The sequence below is a fragment of the Amblyraja radiata genome, chromosome 29 (genome assembly GCF_010909765.2).
Source record: "Amblyraja radiata isolate CabotCenter1 chromosome 29, sAmbRad1.1.pri, whole genome shotgun sequence".
Taxonomy (NCBI): Eukaryota; Metazoa; Chordata; class Chondrichthyes; order Rajiformes; family Rajidae; genus Amblyraja; species Amblyraja radiata.
In genome coordinates this window covers 26,823,573-26,842,417 of record NC_045984.1, presented here as the reverse complement: position 1 = coordinate 26,842,417, position 18,845 = coordinate 26,823,573, and the positions used below count along the sequence as shown (strand labels likewise).

The 18,845-nt window shown below is 49.8% G+C and overlaps 1 protein-coding gene across 2 annotated transcripts; it reads left to right on the top strand.

The window, feature by feature from the left end:
- The first annotated feature begins 8,544 nt into the window (after window positions 1-8,544).
- Window positions 8,545-18,845, top strand: pex11g (peroxisomal biogenesis factor 11 gamma). Of its 2 annotated transcripts, none has more exons than XM_033046986.1 (5): window positions 8,545-8,862; window positions 12,431-12,609; window positions 14,371-14,439; window positions 16,741-16,989; window positions 18,490-18,845. In XM_033046986.1, exons 1-4 carry the CDS (start codon window positions 8,608-8,610, stop codon window positions 16,961-16,963), a joined length of 726 nt encoding a protein of 241 aa, XP_032902877.1. In that variant the 5' UTR covers window positions 8,545-8,607; the 3' UTR covers window positions 16,964-16,989; window positions 18,490-18,845. The 2 variants fall into 2 exon arrangements, with proteins under 2 accessions (XP_032902877.1, XP_032902878.1); XM_033046987.1 differs by lacking the exon at window positions 18,490-18,845 and adding an exon at window positions 17,585-17,719.

Sequence of the window (18,845 nt, the reverse complement as noted above, 5' to 3'; positions counted from 1 at the left end):
GACAATATTTATTTATATGTACAGCAGAGTGGGGAAGCTGAAACTCTGCAGGTCTCATGCTGGCAATTGTATCATGAATAGTGTGGGAGAGGTGTGAAATCTATTTTTAATGGACTTTTTTTATTGTATTTGGTTGTTTGGAATTTTAGTGGTTCCCGTATCTGATGAATTTTAGCTTTTGAGATAGTATAACTGGAGTTTTTATCCCGGCTGGATTAACATACATCCAGGAGCAGCATTTTCTGTGTTGTTCCATTCTCTGAACACTTGCACTGCGGACTTGGCTCTTTGAACCAGCGAGTAGCTCTTCAAACAGAGCAGCTCGGGCATGTGGAAAAGGAAAGGTCAACCTCCATTTCCCTGTCTGCGCTGAGGCGAGGACTATTGGACGCTCTCTTGCAGGAGAAGGAATCTTCCCAACACGAACACTCCAAGGATAGACACAAAAAAGCTGGAGTAACTCAGCGGGACAAGCAGCATCTCTGCAGGAAAGGAATGGGTGACGTTTTGGGTCGAGACCCTTCTTCAGACAGATAGTCAATAGACAATAGGTGCAGGAGTAGGCCATTTGGCCCGAGCCAGCACCGCCATTCAATGTGATCATGGCTGATCATCCCCAATCAGTACCCCGTTCCTGTCTTCTCCCCTGACTCCGCTATTTTTAAGAGCCCTATCTAGCTCTCTTGAAAGCATCCAAAGAACCTGCCTCCACTGCCCTCTGAGGCGGAGAAATCCACAGACTCACCACTCTCTGTGAGAAAAAATGTTTCCTCGTCTCCGTTCTAAATGGCTTACCCCTTATTCTTGAACTGTGCCCACTGGTTCGGGACTCCCCCCAACATCGGGAACATGTTTCCTGCCTCTAGTGTGTCCAAGCCCTTAACAATCTTGGGTCAGGGGAAAGGGAAACGAAAGATACCAACGGTGATTATAGAGAGATGTAGTTAAATGAATGAAAGATACGCATAAAATAAGTAAATCCTTGAGGTTTTGTTTCCGTTCGTGTTCCTGGCAAAGTGTTGACCAAACTTGCTTTCACAGCCACGTACGTATCTTCACTCAGCCAATGTCTCCAATGAATTCCGGTTGAATGTCCACACTTCATGTTCTCAGATCCGCCAGGATTTACAGGTGTGTTCATGGTATTATTTTTCTCAGCCACCTCGTACTCCCCTGACCGCCCCTCTCCAACATCACTGACGCACTCGGTCTCAAGCGTGCCGTCGTTGACTTCATCCTCTGCCACATTTGATGGTTCAGGCAAAGACTTTTCCTCTGCTCTGGGATCAACGATTGCAAATTTCAACGATTCTTGAATTCTAATACTCCTCTGAATTTACCTCTCTTCACTTTCCTCTGACCCCATCTCATCTCTTCAGTCTTACTCCTAGCTCTGTTTGTGTTATCTCTTCTAATCTTGAACGATCTGTCCTCAGCATAGGTCTCGGCTTAATCCCTCTCACTCTTCATCTCAGTGATTTCCCAGCCCACTGTCTTTAACGCTACGTTCATTTATTTCCCCGAGAATCTTCGTCCCAGACTGCGTGGATTCTACCTCTTCGCTTCAGAATTCCCAATTGCACCTCAACGCCTTCCCTCTGGTCGCTTACCTTTTCTGGATCTATTCATTGCAAGCCATTGGCGCGACGTGGACTTTCATGATTTTCCCCGCTGTCTTTTTTACTTCTGAACGGACAACCCGCCACCTGCTATGGAATAACGCCAACGTTGTCATCAAAGTTGCTGACAATAGTACCATTGAGCCCTGCCTCTCAGAGGCTGAATGGCAGCTCCATGACCTCTCCATATCATCCTCTGGACCAAGACCCACCACTGCGTCTGAAGAAGGGTCTCGGCCCGTAACGGCACCCGTTCCTTCTCTCCAGAGATGCTGCCTGTCCCACTGAGTTACTCCAGCATTTTGTGTCTTCCTTCGAGCTTCAGACCATTGTCTCTTCGGGCGGTCACTTACTTAATTTCCTCTGGAGAACAGCCCTTAGCTTTCTACTTCCCTAATCCTGCAGCGACCTCTTCTACCTCCTTGCAAGATCCACCATTGGGATCATTCTGGTAGACCATTTCCGTCTGTCCTTGTTTGCTTTGTGAATTAACCAGGGAACGAGGAAAAAATACATCTTGCTAGTGAGAGAGTGTAATTCGGTGGAATCAAGGTGATTTCTGACCTTTCATTCACCTGCTCCTGTCTAATCTCCCAAGCAGGGCTGTGGAGGCCAAGTCAATGGATATTTTTATGGCAGAGATAGATAGATTCTTGATTGGTATGGGTGTCGGGGGTTAGGGGAGAAGGCAGGAGAATGGGGTTGAGAGGGGAAGATAGTTGAATGGCGGAGTAGTCTTGACGGGCCGAATGGCCTAATTCTGCTCCTATCACTTATGAAGTGCTGCAGTAACTCAGCGGGTCAGGCAGCATTTTTTGGAGAACATGGACAGGTGACGTTTCGGGTCGGGGCCCTTCTTAAAGAAGACCCGACCTGAAACGTCACCTGTCCATGTTCTCCAGAGATGCTGCCTGACCCACTAAGTTAGTCCATCCGCAGCTCGTTGTTTCTACAAAGTAAAATGAGAGCTAGTAAGTATAAGGTTGGGATTCCCTTGCAGACCGAACAGTGTTCTGCAGTCTGCGTTTGGTCTCCCAAATGAGGTCAGGCTGCGAGTACTAATTTCAGCACACTAAATTGGAAATAGCACAAGGAAATTGCTGCCTTTCCTGGAGGCAGAATTTAATTCCCAGAGGGACAGGAATGAAATGAAAGAGCAGATGTTGCATCATCTTTGTCTTTATATAAAAGAGCTGCAATGTTTGGGGGACTGTTCAAGGGGCAAAGTTAAGCCACACTGTGATATTCAAATCAATATTTTCTTTTGGAATTGAACTTGAAATGTATAATAAAAAACAAAGTGCTGGAAACACTTGGGTTAGTGTTGAAATGTGTAACTTTGTGCAAAACAAAAGTTATTTAGTTTAGATGTACAGCGTGGAAAGAGGCCCTTTGGCCCACTGAATCCGTGCCCACCAGCGACCACCCGTACACTAGTTCTACCCTAAACACCGGAGGAAAGTTACAGAGGCCAATGTGGGAGGAAACCGCAGCACCCGGTGGAACCCCACGGGGAGAACGTGCAAACTCCGTACAGACAGAACCCGTGGTCAGGATCGATGCTGGCAGCAACTTTACCGCTGCGCCACCCTGTTGTTGACATCGCAATTGGTTTGGTACTGAGAGAGAACCCCCTGTCCTCGAGTATGGGACCCGACTATCTTGGGATCTACACGTACTTACAGTATGTATGTCCCAAGTATCTGTCTGTGCTCAGAAGAACGAGGGGAGATCAAAGTTCCCATCATAATGGATGTGAATCACATGTTTTGATGAATAATGCAAATAGTCTCTTTTTTTCCTCTCGCGAATGAAAGGAAAGTGTTATCCTTTGCTGAGGAAACATTTTCAAAGGGAATTTGATTAAAATTTGATGAGTTGCGAATTCTCTGTATAAAACGGGCAATTAAGTGGAAAGATGTGGATGAACTTATTGAACACTGTGTGTGAGGTGGGGAAAAGGGCATTTTGTGAGGGGGTTGACTGGTGTTTGCAACACCTGCCAACCCAATGAAAACTAAAGACTTGAAAACTTGCCAGACAGAAATTAGAAATCACCGCCCACACTGGCAAAAATGTTCCAAGAAAATGATGCTTGCTCATGCAAACGTCACGCTGCACTGGAGAAAATGCAAAATATTAGAAAATGTACAGATGAACTGAAGAAAGCCATAGCGAAACACAAAGAGCTGCAGTAACTCAGCAGGGTTTAGTTGATTATCACGTGTACCGAGGTACAGTGAAAAGCTTTTGTTGCGTGCTAACCAGTCAATGGAAAGACGATGCATTATTACAATCGAGCCATTTACAGATAAGAGAATAATGTTTAGATAGTGCAAGGTAAAGCCAGTAAAGTCCAATCAAAGAGTCTCCAACCAGATAGATGGTAGATCAGGACTGCTCTCTAGTTATGCTAGGATGGTTCAGTTGCCTTGTATCTGCTGGGAAGAAACTGCGCCTGAATCTGGAAGTGTGCATTTTCATACCTCTACCTTTTGCCCGATGGGAGAGGGGAGAAGAGAATGGCCAGGGTGCGACTCATCCTTGACTGTGCTGAGGCAGCACGAGGTGTAATTGGAGTCAGGCAGCATCTGCGGAGAGAATGGACAAGCGATGTATTGGGTCAGCGCCCTTCATCAGTCTGACTTGAACATCACCTGTCCATTCCCTTCACAGATGCTGCCTGACCTGCTGAGTTACTCCAGTGATTCCGGTCTCTGCAGTTCCTTGCGTCTGAAAGAAAGCCACATTTGAGTTGTGTGGGTGCATCCTGGCTCGGTAATGGTGGAAGGCTAAGTCAGACTTTACAATAACAATGATTCAATTATATTTTATTGTCACATGTACCTAGTGAAATTATTTGTTTTTGCATACATTACACAAGTCAAGTCAAGTCACATTTATTTATATAGCACATTTAAAAAACAACTCTCGTTGGCCAAAGTACGCAAAGAACCGTCACGTATCTGGCGGCGGTAACGTTACAGTGGCACAGCGGTGGAGTTGCTGCCTTACAGTGAATGCAGCGCTGGAGTTCCGGGTTCAAGGTCGACTATGGGTGCTGTCTGTACGGAGTTTGTACGTTCTCCCCGTGACCGCATGGGTTTTCTCCGAGTTCTTCGGTTTCCTCCAACATGCCAAAGACGTACTGGAGTTTACATCCCCCCCCCCCCCCCCCCCCCCCCCAAGCCTGTGTACGTGAGGCACAAACGCAACTCACTGACCAGGTAATGAGAGTAGAGAGTGACTTCCCGGATTCCATGGTCATTGTTTAGGGGGATTTTAACAAGCCGAGAGCTTCCAAAATACAGACATCATATTACCTGCCCCACCAGAGGGGAGAGAACACTCGATCATTGTTATAATACAATCAGGAGCGTATATCGCCCTGTTTCCCGTGTGGCTCTGGGACTCTCTGACCATTGTTTGGTTCACCTTATTCTGACCTACAGGCAGAAACTAAAATCTGCTAAGCCTGTGGTCAGAACAATGAAAAAGTGGACAAGCGAGGGCATTGAAAACCTACAGTCCTGCTTTGACTGATTGGAATGTGTTCAGGGAAGCAACCACAAGCCTCGATGAATATACAGGCACTGTGACATATGTCAGCTTTTGTGAGGACAGTTGCAATCCCACTAGGACTCGGATCAGGTTCAACAACGACAAGCCTTGGTCTACAGCAGAACTCAGACAGCTCCGCCAGTCTAAAGATGAGGCCTACAGGAGCGGGGATGCTGACCTCTACAGGCAGGCCAAGTACAAGCTGAGAAGAGGAATCAAAGCTGCCATGGAAAGGTACTCTGAGAAGTTGAGGAGCAGGTACTCAGCTAATGACTCTTCTTCAGTTTGGAAGGGCTTGCAAGAAATCACCAGCTACAAGAGGAAAATCCCCCGCTCCTTGGACACTCGTCAGCTGACCAACGGCGTGAACGAGTTCTACTGCAGGTTCGATGGACAGAAACATAACCCTGGTACCCCATCCCTCCCTCCCCCACCTACTTCTCCCCAATCACCACTTCACACCCACTTACAGCCTGACTCCAGTCTGCAAAGACTGATCCCTCGTCTACTACCCACCCCCTCCTTGCTGCCCAACATCAGTCTGGCCACGTCTGCATCACTAACAATAGCAATTGAGGAGGAGGAAAAGCTATTCAGGAGACAGAAAAGCCGGAAATCTCCAGGACCGGACAATGTTTCCCCCTCTACCCTCAAGCTCTGTGCCGAACAACAGGTACCTGGTCTATAGATATTGTCATTCGGTCCCTGCAAACCTGCACTGTTTCTGTCTGCTTTAAAATCTCTGCTATTGTTCCCGTACCCCAAAACCCAAGGATTACTGGTCTAAATCCCCCGCTCCTTGGACACTGGTCTAATGTGGTAAAGGACATTATTGCCATAGAGGGAGTGCAGAGAAGGTTCACCAGACTGATTCCTGGGATGTCAGGACTGTCTTATGAAGAAAGACTGGATAGACTTGGTTTATACTCTCTAGAATTTAGGAGATTGAGAGGGGATCTTATAGAAACTTACAAAATTCTTAAGGGGTTGGACAGGCTAGATGCAGGAAGATTGCTCCCGATGTTGGGGAAGTCCAGGACAAGGGGTCACAGCTTAAGGATAAGGGGGAAATCCTTTAAAACCGAGATGAGAAGAACTTTTTTCACACAGAGAGTGGTGAATCTCTGGAACTCCCTGCCACAGAGGGTAGTCGAGGCCAGTTCATTGGCTATATTTAAGAGGGAGTTAGATGTGGCCCTTGTGGCTAAGGGGATCAGAGGGTATGGAGAGAAGGCAGGTACGGGATACTGAGTTGGATGATCAGCCATGATCATATTGAATGGCGGTGCAGGCTCGAAGGGCCGAATGGCCTACTCCTGCACCTAATTTCTATGTTTCTATGTTTCTAAATGACTACAGGCCTGTCGCACTGACCTCTGTAGTCATGAAGACCCTTGAAAGACTTGTGCTGGCCCAGCTGAAAAATATCACAAACCCCCTGCAGGACCTCTGCAGTTTGCATACCGGGCAAATAGATCAGTGGATGACGCAGTCAACCCAGGCCTGCACTTCATCCTCCAGTACCTAGACCACCAGGGGACGTATGCAAGGATTTTGTATGTGGATTTTAGCTCTGCATTCATAACACCATTTTGCCAGAGCTACTACACTCTAAACTCTCCCAGTTGACAGTGCCTGAACAGAGGATGTACTTCCTGCGGCAGCTGACGAAATACAATCTGCCTCAGGCAATGATGGTCCAATTCTACACGGCCATCATAGAGTCTGTCCTCATCTTCTCCATCATGGTCTGGTTTAGCTCAGCCACCAAGCACGACATCCGGAGGCTGCAGCGCATCGTTCGATCAACAGAGAAGGTTATTGGCTGCAACCTTCCCCCCATCGACTAACTGTACACTGTAAGGGCCAGGAAGCGAGCGGGCAAGATCATCTCTGACCCCTCTCACCCTGGCCACAAACTCTTTGAATCACTTCCTTCTAGAAGGCGACTCCGGACTGTCAAAGCCGCCACAGCCAGACATAAAAACAGTTGTTTTTTTTCACGAGCAGTAGATTTGAGTATAGGAGCTGGGAGGTTCTACTGCAGTTGTACAGGGTCTTGGTGAGACCACACCTGGAGTATTGCGTACAGTTTTGGTCTCCTAATCTGAGGAAAGACATTCTTGCCATAGAGGGAGTACAGAGAAAGTTCACCAGACTAATTCCTGGGATGTCAGGACTTTCATATGAAGAAAGACTGGATAGACTCGGCTTGTACTCGCTAGAATTTAGAAGATTGAGGGGGGATCTTATAGAAACTTACAACATTCTTAAGGGGTTGGACAGGCTAGATGCAGGAAGATTGTTCCCGATGTTGGGGAAGTCCAGAACAAGGGGTCACAGTTTAAGGATAAGGGGGAAATCTTTTAGGACTGAGATGAGGAAAACATTTTTCACACAGAGAGTGGTGAATCTGTGGAATTCTCTGCCACAGAAGGTAGTTGAGGCCACAGTTCATTGGCTATATTTAAGAGGGAGTTAGATGTGGCCCTTGTGGCTAAAGGGATCAGGGGGTATGGAGAGAAGGCAGGGATGGGATACTGAGTTGGATGATCAGCCATGATCATATTGAATGGCGGTGCAGGCTCGAAGGGCCGAATGGCCTACTCCTGCACCTATTGTCTATGTTTCTACTCAACAACGAAAAGTCTGTGGCCTCCTTTTGTTCTGGTATTTCATTTCATCACATGTTTAAATTATAATGTTTTATTTTTAATTGTCTACTATATAACGTTTTGTTACTTGCGAGCAATGTACCAATGCAAATTCCTTGTATGTTTACATACTTGGCTAATAAAATGTATTCAATTAAATTAAATTAAATTAAATTCAATTGTGACCCCACCTGTTGTTGCTGGGCGGCAGCAGAGAGTTCACGCATGCGTGCGTAGCCTGGGCGGCCGACGGTCCGACGTGTCATGACGTCATTGCCGCTCGCCATTGGCCGGTCGGTGCCGAGGGGGGGCGCCACCGCTCACGTTGGTCGGCGCGGCCATTGATTGGATGCCAGGCTGGTCCCGCCCCCGGACCATCCCTCACCATTGGCTGGCGCACCCGTCACACAGACCCTCCTGTGGCCGTTGATTGGGTACCGGGGCTGGTCCCGCCCCTGAACCTCCGCTTGCCATTGGTCGACGCGACCGTCACACAGACCATTGATTGGGTGCAAGATTCCAGACCCGCCCTCCGGCCGCGTCATTGGTCAGATCAGCACAAGGGGGGGCGGTACTCCCGCACTAGGTCGCTTGCCATTGGTCAGATGTTCAGTCACTCAGAGACCCCCGCGGCTGGTGATTGGGTGCAGTGTTTGGTCCCGCCCTCGGATCCCCCTCGCCATTGGTCGACGCTCCTGTCACATAGGCCGGCTCGGCCGCGGATTGGGTGCCAGCTCCAGTCACCGCCCCGCCCCCCTAGGCCCGGCCCCAACATGGAGGTGGCGGCCGCTGCACTCGAGTCCCACCGCGGCCGCGACCGCTTCCTGCGGGCCCTGGGCTACAGCTCGCGGCTGCTGGGTGGCCTCCTGCAGGCGGCGGGGACAGGCAGTGATGGCGGCGGCGGGCCCGGGCTGCACCACCCGCTGCTGCGGCTCTCGCAGGAACTCGGCAACTGCAGGGCGACGCTGCGCCTCTTGGACGATCTCGCCATGTTCCTGCACTCGCGGGGATACGGCCTGGGCGCCGCGGTGAGAGGGAGCGGGTTATGATGGTGGTGGTGGCGTGTGTGTGTGTGTGGTGGGGGTGTGTGTGTGTGGTGGTGGTGGGGTGTGTGTGTGTGTGGTGGGGTGTGTGTGTGTGTGTGGTGGTGGGGTGTGTGTGTGTGTGTGTGTGGTGTGTGTGTGTGTGTGGTGGTGGGGTGTGTGTGTGTGTGTGGTGGTGGGGTGTGTGTGTGTGTGGTGGTTGGGTGGGAGAGTGTGGGGTTGTGGGTTGTGTGTGTGTGTGGTGGGGGTGTGTGTGTGTGGTGGGGTGTGTGTGTGTGTGTGGTGGTGGGGTGTGTGTGTGTGTGTGGTGGTGGGGTGTGTGTGTGTGGTGGTGGGGTGTGTGTGTGTGTGTGGTGGGGTGTGTGTGTGTGTGGTGGTGGGGTGTGTGTGTGTGTGGTGGGGGTGTGTGTCTGTGTGGTGGGGTGTGTGTGGTGTGTGGTGGTGGGGTGTGTGTGTGTGTGGTGGTGGGAGTGTGTGTGTGTGTGTGTGGTGGGGTGTGTGTGTGTGGTTGGGGTGTGTGTGTGTGGTTGGGGGGTGTGTGTGTGTGTGGGTGGGGTGTGTGTGTGTGGGTGGGGTGTGTGTGTGTGTGTGGTTGGGGGGTGTGTGTGTGTGGTGGTGGGGTGTGTGTGTATGTGTGGTGGGGTGTGTGTGTGTGTGTGGTGGTGGGGTGTGTGTGTGTGGTGGTGGTGGGGTGTGTGTGTTTGTGGGGTGGGGTGTGTGTGTGTGTGTGGGGGGGGGGGGTGTGTGTGTGGGGTGGGGGTGTGGGTGTGTGGTGGTGGTGGGGTGTGTGTGTGGTGGTGGGGTGTGTGTGTGTGTGGTGGTGGGGTGTGTGTGTATGTGTGGTGGGGTGTGTGTGTGTGTGGTGGTGGTGTGTGAGTGGGGTGGTGGTGTGTGTGTGTGTGGTGGGGGTGTGTGTGTGTGGTGGTGGTGGGGGTGTGTGGTGTGGGGGTGTGTGTGTGTGTGGTGGTGGGGTGTGTGTGTGTGTGGTGGGGGTGTGTGTGTGTGTGTGTGGTGTGTGTGTGTGTGTGGTGGGGGTGTGTTGTGTGGCGGGGGGTCTGTGTGTGTGTGTGGGGGGTGTGTGTGTGTGTGGTGGGTGGGTGTGTGTGTGTGTGGTGGTGGTGGGGTGTGTGTGTGTGGTGGTGGTGGGGTGTGTGTGTATGTGTGGTGTATGTGGTGGTGGGTGTGTGTGTGTGTGTGGTGGGGTGTGGGTGTGTGTGTATGTGTGGTGTATGTGGTGGTGGGGGTGTGTGTGTGTGGGTGGTGGTGGGGGGGTGTGTGTGTGTGTGTGGTGGGGGTGTGTGTGTGTGGTGGTGGTGGGGGTGTGGGTGTGGTGGGGGTGTGTGTGTGTGGTGGTGGTGGGGTGTGGTGTGGTGGGGGTGTGTGTGTGTGTGGTGGTGGGGTGTGTGTGTGGGGGTGGGGTGTGTGTGTGTGTGTGTGGTGGTGGGGTGTGTGTGGTGGGGTGTGTGTGTGTGGTGGTGGTGGGGTGTTTGTGGTGGTGTGGGTGTGTGTTTTTGTGTGGTGGTGGGTGTGTGTGTGTGTGTGGTGGTGGGGTGTGTGTGTGTGGTGGTGGTGGGGTGTGTGTGTATGTGTGGTGTTTGTGGTGGTGGGGGTGTGTGTGTGGTGGTGGTGGGGGTGTGTGTGTGTGTGTGTGGTGGGGGGTGGTGTGGTGTGGTGGGGGGGATGTGTGTGGGTGTGTGGTGGTGGGGGTGTGTGTGTGTGGTGGTGGGGGGGGTGTGTGTGTGTGAGTGTGGTGGGGGTGGTGTGTGGTGGTTGGTGGGGGGTGTGTGTGTAGTGTGTGGTGGGGTGTGTGGGTGTGGGGTGGTGGTGGTGGGGTGTGTGCTGTGGGTGGTGGTGGGGCTGTGTGTGTCTGTGTGGTGTCTGATGGATGGCTGGGGGTGTTGTGTAGTGGGTCGGGGGTGTGTGTGGTGTGTGTGGTGGTGGGGGGTGTGTGGTGGTGGAGGTGTTGTGTGTGTGGTGGTGGGGTTGTGTGTGTGTGTGTGTGGTGGGGGTTTGTGTGTGTGGTGGTGGGGTGTGTGTTGTGTGTGTGGTGGTTGGGTGTGTGTTGATGTGGTGGTCAGGGGGTGTGTGGTGGGTGGTGGTGTGGGTGGGGGTGTGTGGTGGTGGTGTGTGGGGGGGGTGGTGTGTGTGGTGGTGTGTGTGGGGTGGGGTGTGTGTGTGGTGTGTGGTGGTGTGTGTGTGTGGGGGGGTGTGTGTGGTGGGGGTGTTGATGTGTGGTGTGGGGGTGTGTGTGTTGGGTGGGGGTGTGCTGTGTGGTGTGTGTAGGGGTGGTGCTCTGTGTGCTGTGGTGGTGGTGGGGGTGTGTGTGTGGTGGTGGCGTGTGTGTGGTGGGGTGTGTGTGTTTGGTGGTGGGGTGTGTGTGTGGTGGTGGGGTGTGTGTGTGTGTGGTGTTGGTTAGGTGGGGTTGTTGTGTGGTGGGTATGTGTTGTGTGTGTTGGGGGTGTGGTGTGTTGTGGGGGTGTGATGTGTGTGGGTGGGGGTGTGTGTGGTGGTGGTGGGGTGTGTGTGTGTGTGTGGTGGTGGGGGGTGTGGGTGGGGTGGTGTGTGTGTGTGTGTGGTGGGGGGTGTGTGTGTGGGTGTGGTGGTGGTGGTGGATGGGGGTGTGTGTGTGGGGTGGGAATGGGGGTGTGTGTGGTGGTGGGGTGAGAGTGAATGGGAGCTGAGAGAGGGGCGAGATAATGCGAATGGGGGAGGAAGGAGTGGGGATGAGAGGGTCTGTGAGGGTGAGGGAGGGTAGAGAGGGTGGGGGAGAGGGTAGGGAAGGGGGCTGTTGGGGAGTGGAGGAGGGGTGGGGGCTGTGGGCTAGGAGGGGAGTGGGGGAGAGCTAAGTGGTGACATTGGGGGAAGGGGCAAAGCAGGAGGGGAGGGGGTGTGCAAAAGAGGGGGGGGGGGCTGATCCCCAAAGTAGAAGGCTGTGTGGGAACGATTGACTTGTTGTGGCGGGACACAGGGAGGTCGGACGGGGTCAGGGAGAAGGAATGAACTGGTGTGGGACAAGTCTTTAATAATAATAATAATAATAATAAATTTTTATTTTTGGGCGCCTTTCAGACATCTCAAGGACACCTGACAAAGATTAACAGGAATAAAAAACATATAATCAGAATTAAAATAAATAATAAAGACATCACAGAAACACAAATTAAAAACAGAATTCAGTCCAAAAACAAAAAATCAAAAACACAATGTGAAGAGAGAGCAGCGGCAGCTAAAGCGCGCCAGCGTCCACTCTCTCTTCACGGCAGCCATCTTGATCATGTTGGCTGCTTTTCCGAGGCAGCGTGAAATGTAGATGGAGTCAGTGGTGGGCAGTCCAGTCTGTATGACGGACTGGGCTATGTCTACAACTCACAAGTCAGGCTGTCCCCAGGATGTGAAAGACCGTTTACGTATCATGTGCTATATTAATTGCAGCATTTTCCTCCTTGCACCTTGTGGGGTGGCGACAGTAGTCGTTTGATTGGACCCGCAGTGCACAGTAAGTAAATGTGACCACTGTAATAATTCTAGCCTTTCTCTTCTTGCCCTGTACTAGGAGGAAGATGCTGTGGTGCGGTGGCTGTCCGTGGTTGCCAACATGGCGGATCAGCTGTACTACCCCTGTGAGCACGTGGCCTGGGCCGCGGATTACAAAATCCTCAACATCCACTCCAGCAAGTGGTGGACTCTTAGTAATGTGCTCTGGAGTGTGTCACTGGCGCTGGGAGTACTACGGTGACTGACGCTACAAAACCCCCTCCCCTCTACTGTCACTTAGAGCATTGCTGTTCTGGAATGAGAATGTGCAGGTGGGGTGGGTGGGGGAAGCAGTCAGTTTGCAGCCACTGTACAATGCCAGTGGGGAGAAGGCAGGAGAATGGGGTTAGGAGGGACAGATAGATCAGCCATGATTGAATGGCGTAGAGGATATTATGGGCCGAATGGCCTAATTCTGCTCCCATCACTTATGAATGTCGATCAACTGCAGCCATTGAGTCATACAGCATGGAGACAGGTCCTGCAGACCAACTTGCCCACGCTGATCAAGATGCCCCATTGATACTAGTCCCACCTGCCTGCGTTTCACCCATACCCTTCAAAATGTTTCCTATCCATGCTCCTGCCCAAATTTATTTTAAATGTTGTTACAGTACCTGCCTCTACTACTTCCTCTAGCAGCTTGTTCCATATACCCACCCCCTTCTGTGTGGAAAACATTGCCCCTCAGTTTACAATTAAACCGTTCACCACTGTCCTTAAAGTTTAAATATATAATTAAACTGGAGATTTGGACCATTCATCCAGAACATGAGTTCAGTTACCAACATGGCAGCTGGAGATGATTAAATTAAACTTAAATTCAATTGACTTAAAATTCTGGCGTGAAAAGGTAGTTCCCGTAATGGTGGCCTTGAAGCTGCCAGATTATCATGAAATCCACTTTATTCACTGATATTCTTTGGGAAGAGAGAATATCAAGGCTGGCCTCTGTGCAATGCAGATCACGAGAGCAGCACAGTGGCTCAGCTTGACGAGCTACTGCCTCACAGCGCCAGAGACCCAAGTTCGATCCTGACCTCGGCTGCTGTCTGTGGAATTTGTACGTTCTCTCTGTGACTGATGGGGAAATTGGGCCGGTGGGCCTGTTTCCGTGCTGTAGAACTCGTAAGGTAATAAGGGATAGGAGTAGATTTAGGCCATTTGGCCCTTCTATTCCACCATTCAATCATGGCTGATCTATCTATCCCTCCCAACCTCATGCTCCTGCCTTCTTCCCATAACCTCTGACACCCGTACTAATCAAGAATCTATCTATCACTGCCTTAAAAATATCCACTGACTTGGCCTCCACAGCCTTCTGTGGCAGAAAATTCCACAGATTCACCACCCTCTGACTAAATAAATTTCTCCTCATCTCCTTCCTTACTCAAGATTTCCCAATCGGTCACAAAGAGAACGTCCTTTAATTCTGAGGCTGTGACCTCTAGTCCTAGACTCTCCCACTATTGGAAACATCTACTCCACATCCACTCTGTCCAAGCCTTTCACTATTCTGTGTTTCAATAAGGCCCCCCCTCATTCTTCTAAACTCCAGTGAGTACAAGCCCAGTGCCGACAAATGCTCGTCATAGGTTAACCTACTCATTCCTGGGATCATTCTTGTAAACCTCCTCTGAACCCTCTCCAGAGCCAGCACATCCTCAGATATGGTGCCCAAAGTAGCTCACAATATTCCAAATGCGGCCTGACCAGCGCCTTATAGAGCCTCATCACTATGACTCTATTCATCTGAGATGGCACTTGAGACCTCTCTAAGCAATTAATTAACTTGCTTCACTTGTCTTTGCAGTTGCATAGTTCTCACCACTCTAAATATTTAGTGGTAAAGAAGAGGGAGCTGTGGGTTCTGGTATTTAAAACTTTTTGTTTGGTAATAGTAAATCACCAGTAAACAGAGACTGAAAGAACTAATTTTCCTCCCTCTTTGACTAACAGGTCCTTAAGAGTTCTGCAACAGCTAAAGAGAAAATTGAAACAAGGTCGAAGGGATCACCTTGGAACAGAGTACGTACGGTGGAAAACGTGGCTCTTTATGTATGATGCTGTTCCCTCCACGGATGCTGCCTGACCTGCCGAGTTGTGATGCTACAAATGAGACCAAAGGGGAAAGTAACGAGCACAAACAGAAAGTGCTGGAAATACTCAGCGGGTCGGGCGGGGAAACGGGGCTAATATTTCACGTTGATGGGCTTCTCTGGCTTCCAATGAAAAGCCAAGACGTGAAACATTAGTTCTGTTTTCCCACTCCATCGATGCCCTGCTGAGTATTTCCATTATTTACTGCTTTTTGTTTCAGATTTTGGAGATGAATCTATATGAGTTTTCAAACGACTGTACCTCTAACCTGAAGGGAGACTGATCCTTGATTATGCTGGTGGCCTTGCGTGAAGTATAGATGGGTTCAGTGGAAAGGAATGGCAATGCAACATAGCAATAGAAGAAGTAGGTGGAGGGACTCGGCAGGTCAGACAACATCTGTGGAGGGAGCAGATAGGTGACATTGGGTTGGGATGCTTCACCATGTGTTTTATGCATGATTCCAGCATCTACAGGTCCTTCTGTCCCCAAGTAGCATCCTGCTTTCCCCCTTCAGTAAAATCATGGTTGAACTTCTACCATTTTCCTGCACTCTCCCCACATCCCTTCATTCACTTTATCCAAAAGACGTATTAGTCTCTCTTCTGTATGAACTTAATGACAGATCCTCTAAGTCTCTCCAGGGTAGACAGTTAAGTAAAGAAATGTCTTCTCATTCCAATCCTAAATGACCTCGCCCTTATCCTTTGCTGGTTACTCTTGGTAAAGGCCTCTTCATGCAGAGGAACCATCCTCCTTCATGACAAGCCCTGTAGGAATTTCATTAGTTTCAGTGAGATCATGTATTTCTCTTGTAAATTCTGACTGGTCTACTCAATCTCTCCTCGTCCATAAATCCCACCATCCCAGACACCAGTCTGATGAACTTCATTGCACTCCTTCTGTGGCGAGCACAATTGTTGCCTCATCCGCATGCTAGCTTTCAGTGACTTATGTGGAAGGACATGTAGGATCCTTCGAACATCGACATTTTGTATTCTGTTTCATACGCTGAAGTGCCTCCCTTCATATTTTTCCATGATATATTCCATCTGTATGTTCTGAATGTTTTTTTGAAGAGATGCAGCGTGGAAACATGTCCTTCAGCCCTCCGACTCTGCACCGATCAGCAGTCACCCCGTACACTAACACTATCCTACACACCAGGGACAATTTCAGAGTCAAGCCTAATTATGGGTGCTGCTTGTACATTTGGTGTTTGTACATTTTCCCCGTACGTGTGGGTTAGGGTTTCTCCCGCACTCCAATGACATGCAGGTTTGTAGGCTATTTGGCTTTGGTAAAAATTATAAATTGTCCCTAGAGTGTTGGATAGCGCTAGTGTACGGGGCGATCGCAGGTCGGCGCGGACTCGGTGAGCTGAAGGGCCTGTTTCCGAGCTGTATCTCTAAAGTCTGAATCTATAGGACTTTTAGCAGTGCATCGACGATCCTCTGAGCCGCACTATCATTGTCTCCCTGGCAGCTTGCCTCGCCTTCCACTGCCCCAAGAACTCCATAAATGCTGGACATGTCTGCATTTGTGACCATTGCCACAAAACTCCGACCAAGTGCAATTTCAGGGCCCCAGGCACTGGAGAGTAGACAATATAAAAATACAAGTGGCGGCAATGAGGCGAGTTTCATTGGTAACCGTCTGACTAGATTATATCATGCTTTGTGGTTTTGGCATCCAGTCTAAACCAAGTGGCCGCGTTGCTGGGAGACTTGGATGGTGTATGAGCTCTATCTCCTCGAGTGTTGCCTGTGCAAGGCTGATAAGTGTCTGAAACCCTCTCTTCCGCTTCCTCTGGGATTATTCAGCATTTCCTGACGTATGAAAGGTGTTGTCAAGTTGGAAAGGTGCAGAGAAGATTTAAGAGAATGTCGTCAGGACTCAAGGGCCTTGGCGAGAGGTTGAGCAGGCAGGGACTCTGCTCCTTGGAGTGCAGGTATATGAGGGGTGATCGTATAGAGATGTACAAAATCATCAGAGGAATAGATTGGGTAGATGCACAGAGTCTCTTGCCCAGAGTATTGGCCTCCACGGCCTTCTGTGGCAATGAGTTCCACAGATTAACTGCCCTCTGACTAAATAAGGTTCTCCTCACTTCCTTTCTAAAAGAGCAGCCTTTAATTCTGCGTACAACAAAAGTTTTTCACTGTACCTCGGCACACCTGACAATAAACCGGACTGAACTATTTATAACTAATGTCTTCCCTGTCCTAGAGAACTGAAGCAGCTGCACTTGGACCAGGTTCGGAAGCGAGCAGAGACCCTCAACCTCATCAGCAACCTGAGCGACCTGGCCAACGCAGTGCATTGGATGCCACGGGGCATACTGTGGGCAGGGCGCTTCCCCGAGTGGCTGGTCGGGTTAATGGGCACCATCTCTTCCCTGATCGGTCTCTATCAGATGTGGTACGTGAGCAGTGCCAACAAGGACCCATGAGAAGATGGCTGCTCAACGTTGACCTGGTAATGTAGCATTTGGGGCAACGAGTTCACTCAATGCCAGCTTGTTTTCATACGTTATAGTGGGATTAAATGCCACAATTCATTTTTAGCCAATGCAGATAGATGCCTTGGGCCGAATGAGTGCAGTAAATGTCTATAAATCTCGTAAGTTCTCGGAGTGGAATTAGACCATTCGGCCCATCAAGTCTACTCTGCCATTCAATCATGGCTGATCCATATTTCTCTCTCAATCCCTTCTCATGCCCTCTCCCCGTAATCAAGAATCTGTCAATCTCCACCTTAAAATATCCATTGACTTGACATCCTCAGCTGTCTGTGGCAATGAATTCCACGGATTCACCACCCTTTGACCAAATAAATTCCTCCTCATCTTCTTCCCAAAGGTACGTCCTTTTATTCTGATGCTGTGGCCTCTGGTCCTAGACTCACCCACTAGTGGAAACATTCTCTCTGCACCCACTCTATCCAGGACAGCATTCACTCTATGATTGTCTTGTTTGGGGGAGGGGGCCTTTGGGCAGGAGGTTGGGTGGGGGAAGAGCGGTAGGTGGAGGCGGGAGCGAGGAGAAGTGCCTTTTGGTCTCCTCGTACTTAGGACGTCCACCTACGACCACACAGGCGACAACCGAAGTCAACCTACGTCCACCTCAAGCTACGACAAGCAATGACCTTGTTGGCGATGACTGAAGACAGTTCAGTCGCCGGTTGGCTTAGGTGGTCCTCAATGGAATTCACCGAAGTCAGCACTGGCAACAACCAATGTCACCTGGCGACTACCTGCGCCATCCTGGCGACAACTTACGACAGGAGAAGACAAGCTACGTCAAGCCCACAGTCGCCGAAAAGTTTTGAAAATGTCAAGATCGAGCCGTGACCAGAAAAACATTACGACTCTTTAGGTGACTTGAGGAGACTACTCACGACCATACAGGCATCACCCTGCGACCGTGTGAAAACAGCCTAGTCACCCGAAAAAATTGCCTCAGTGGAACGGGGGCTTTACTAATCAAGAATCTGTCATCAATCTTTAAAAATACCCAAAATGGTAAAAAGGCTGGTCTGTTGCGGCCATTTTAATTTTGGGTGCTATATTGTATTGTATTGTATTGTATTCAAATTTATTGTCATTGTCTCAATTAGAGACAACGAAATGAATTTCCCTTTACAAGTCAGTATCATAAAAATAAATAAATAATAAATAATATTAAAAATAAAATAGAATTTAAAAAAAAGCACAAACACAGAAAGTCCACGACACAACATAACACAATGGCACCAAGGTGAGGAAGGCACCATAGTCCAGCCAGCCTCCCCTCCGATCTTCCCAGATGTTCACCCGTGGTCGGGGCCTTCCGACCACAGGCAGGCGAATGTACCCCATTCGCCTGCCTTCTCCCCATAAACTATGACACCCTTACTAATCAAATCGTGGCAGTATTTCTCTTCCCTATGTTTTACTGAGCACAAAACAGTCTTCCCCTTCCTTCCTCCAACCTATAGCATTGAGTCTCTCGCCAGGGAAAGGACCATTCCAGGAATCTCTCTCCATGAAGCAATGGGGTTTTATAAACTTTCCTCAGCATCTATTGGGCAAGAGTTTGCATCAAGAAGGCGGCAAATGCCTTGGATCCGACTTCCGGCCGCAATGTAGATCAGTGATCTGCCAGCGACAGGCTTGGATGTACAGGATTTGATTGCATTAGGATTTGGACACAACCATGATGACACAAATCTCAACAGACTCTCGGCGGGTCCGCTTTCCAGGGGAAGAAGAGCAGCCCAGGAATAAAACTCGGCAGCCTGTGATTATAATAGCTGATTCAGTTTTATTTGTCAGTTGGGTGAAGTGCTTTGTT

Bases quoted from the DNA above. Each gene is read 5' to 3' on its own strand.
- pex11g (XM_033046986.1), top strand. From the start codon at position 8,608: ATGGAGGTGGCGGCCGCTGCACTCGAGTCCCACCGCGGCCGCGACCGC. The intron at 8,863-12,430 runs GTGAGAGGGAGC...GCCCTGTACTAG, and splicing joins GATACGGCCTGGGCGCCGCG to GAGGAAGATGCTGTGGTGCG. The intron at 12,610-14,370 runs GTGACTGACGCT...TTTGACTAACAG, and splicing joins CTGGCGCTGGGAGTACTACG to GTCCTTAAGAGTTCTGCAAC.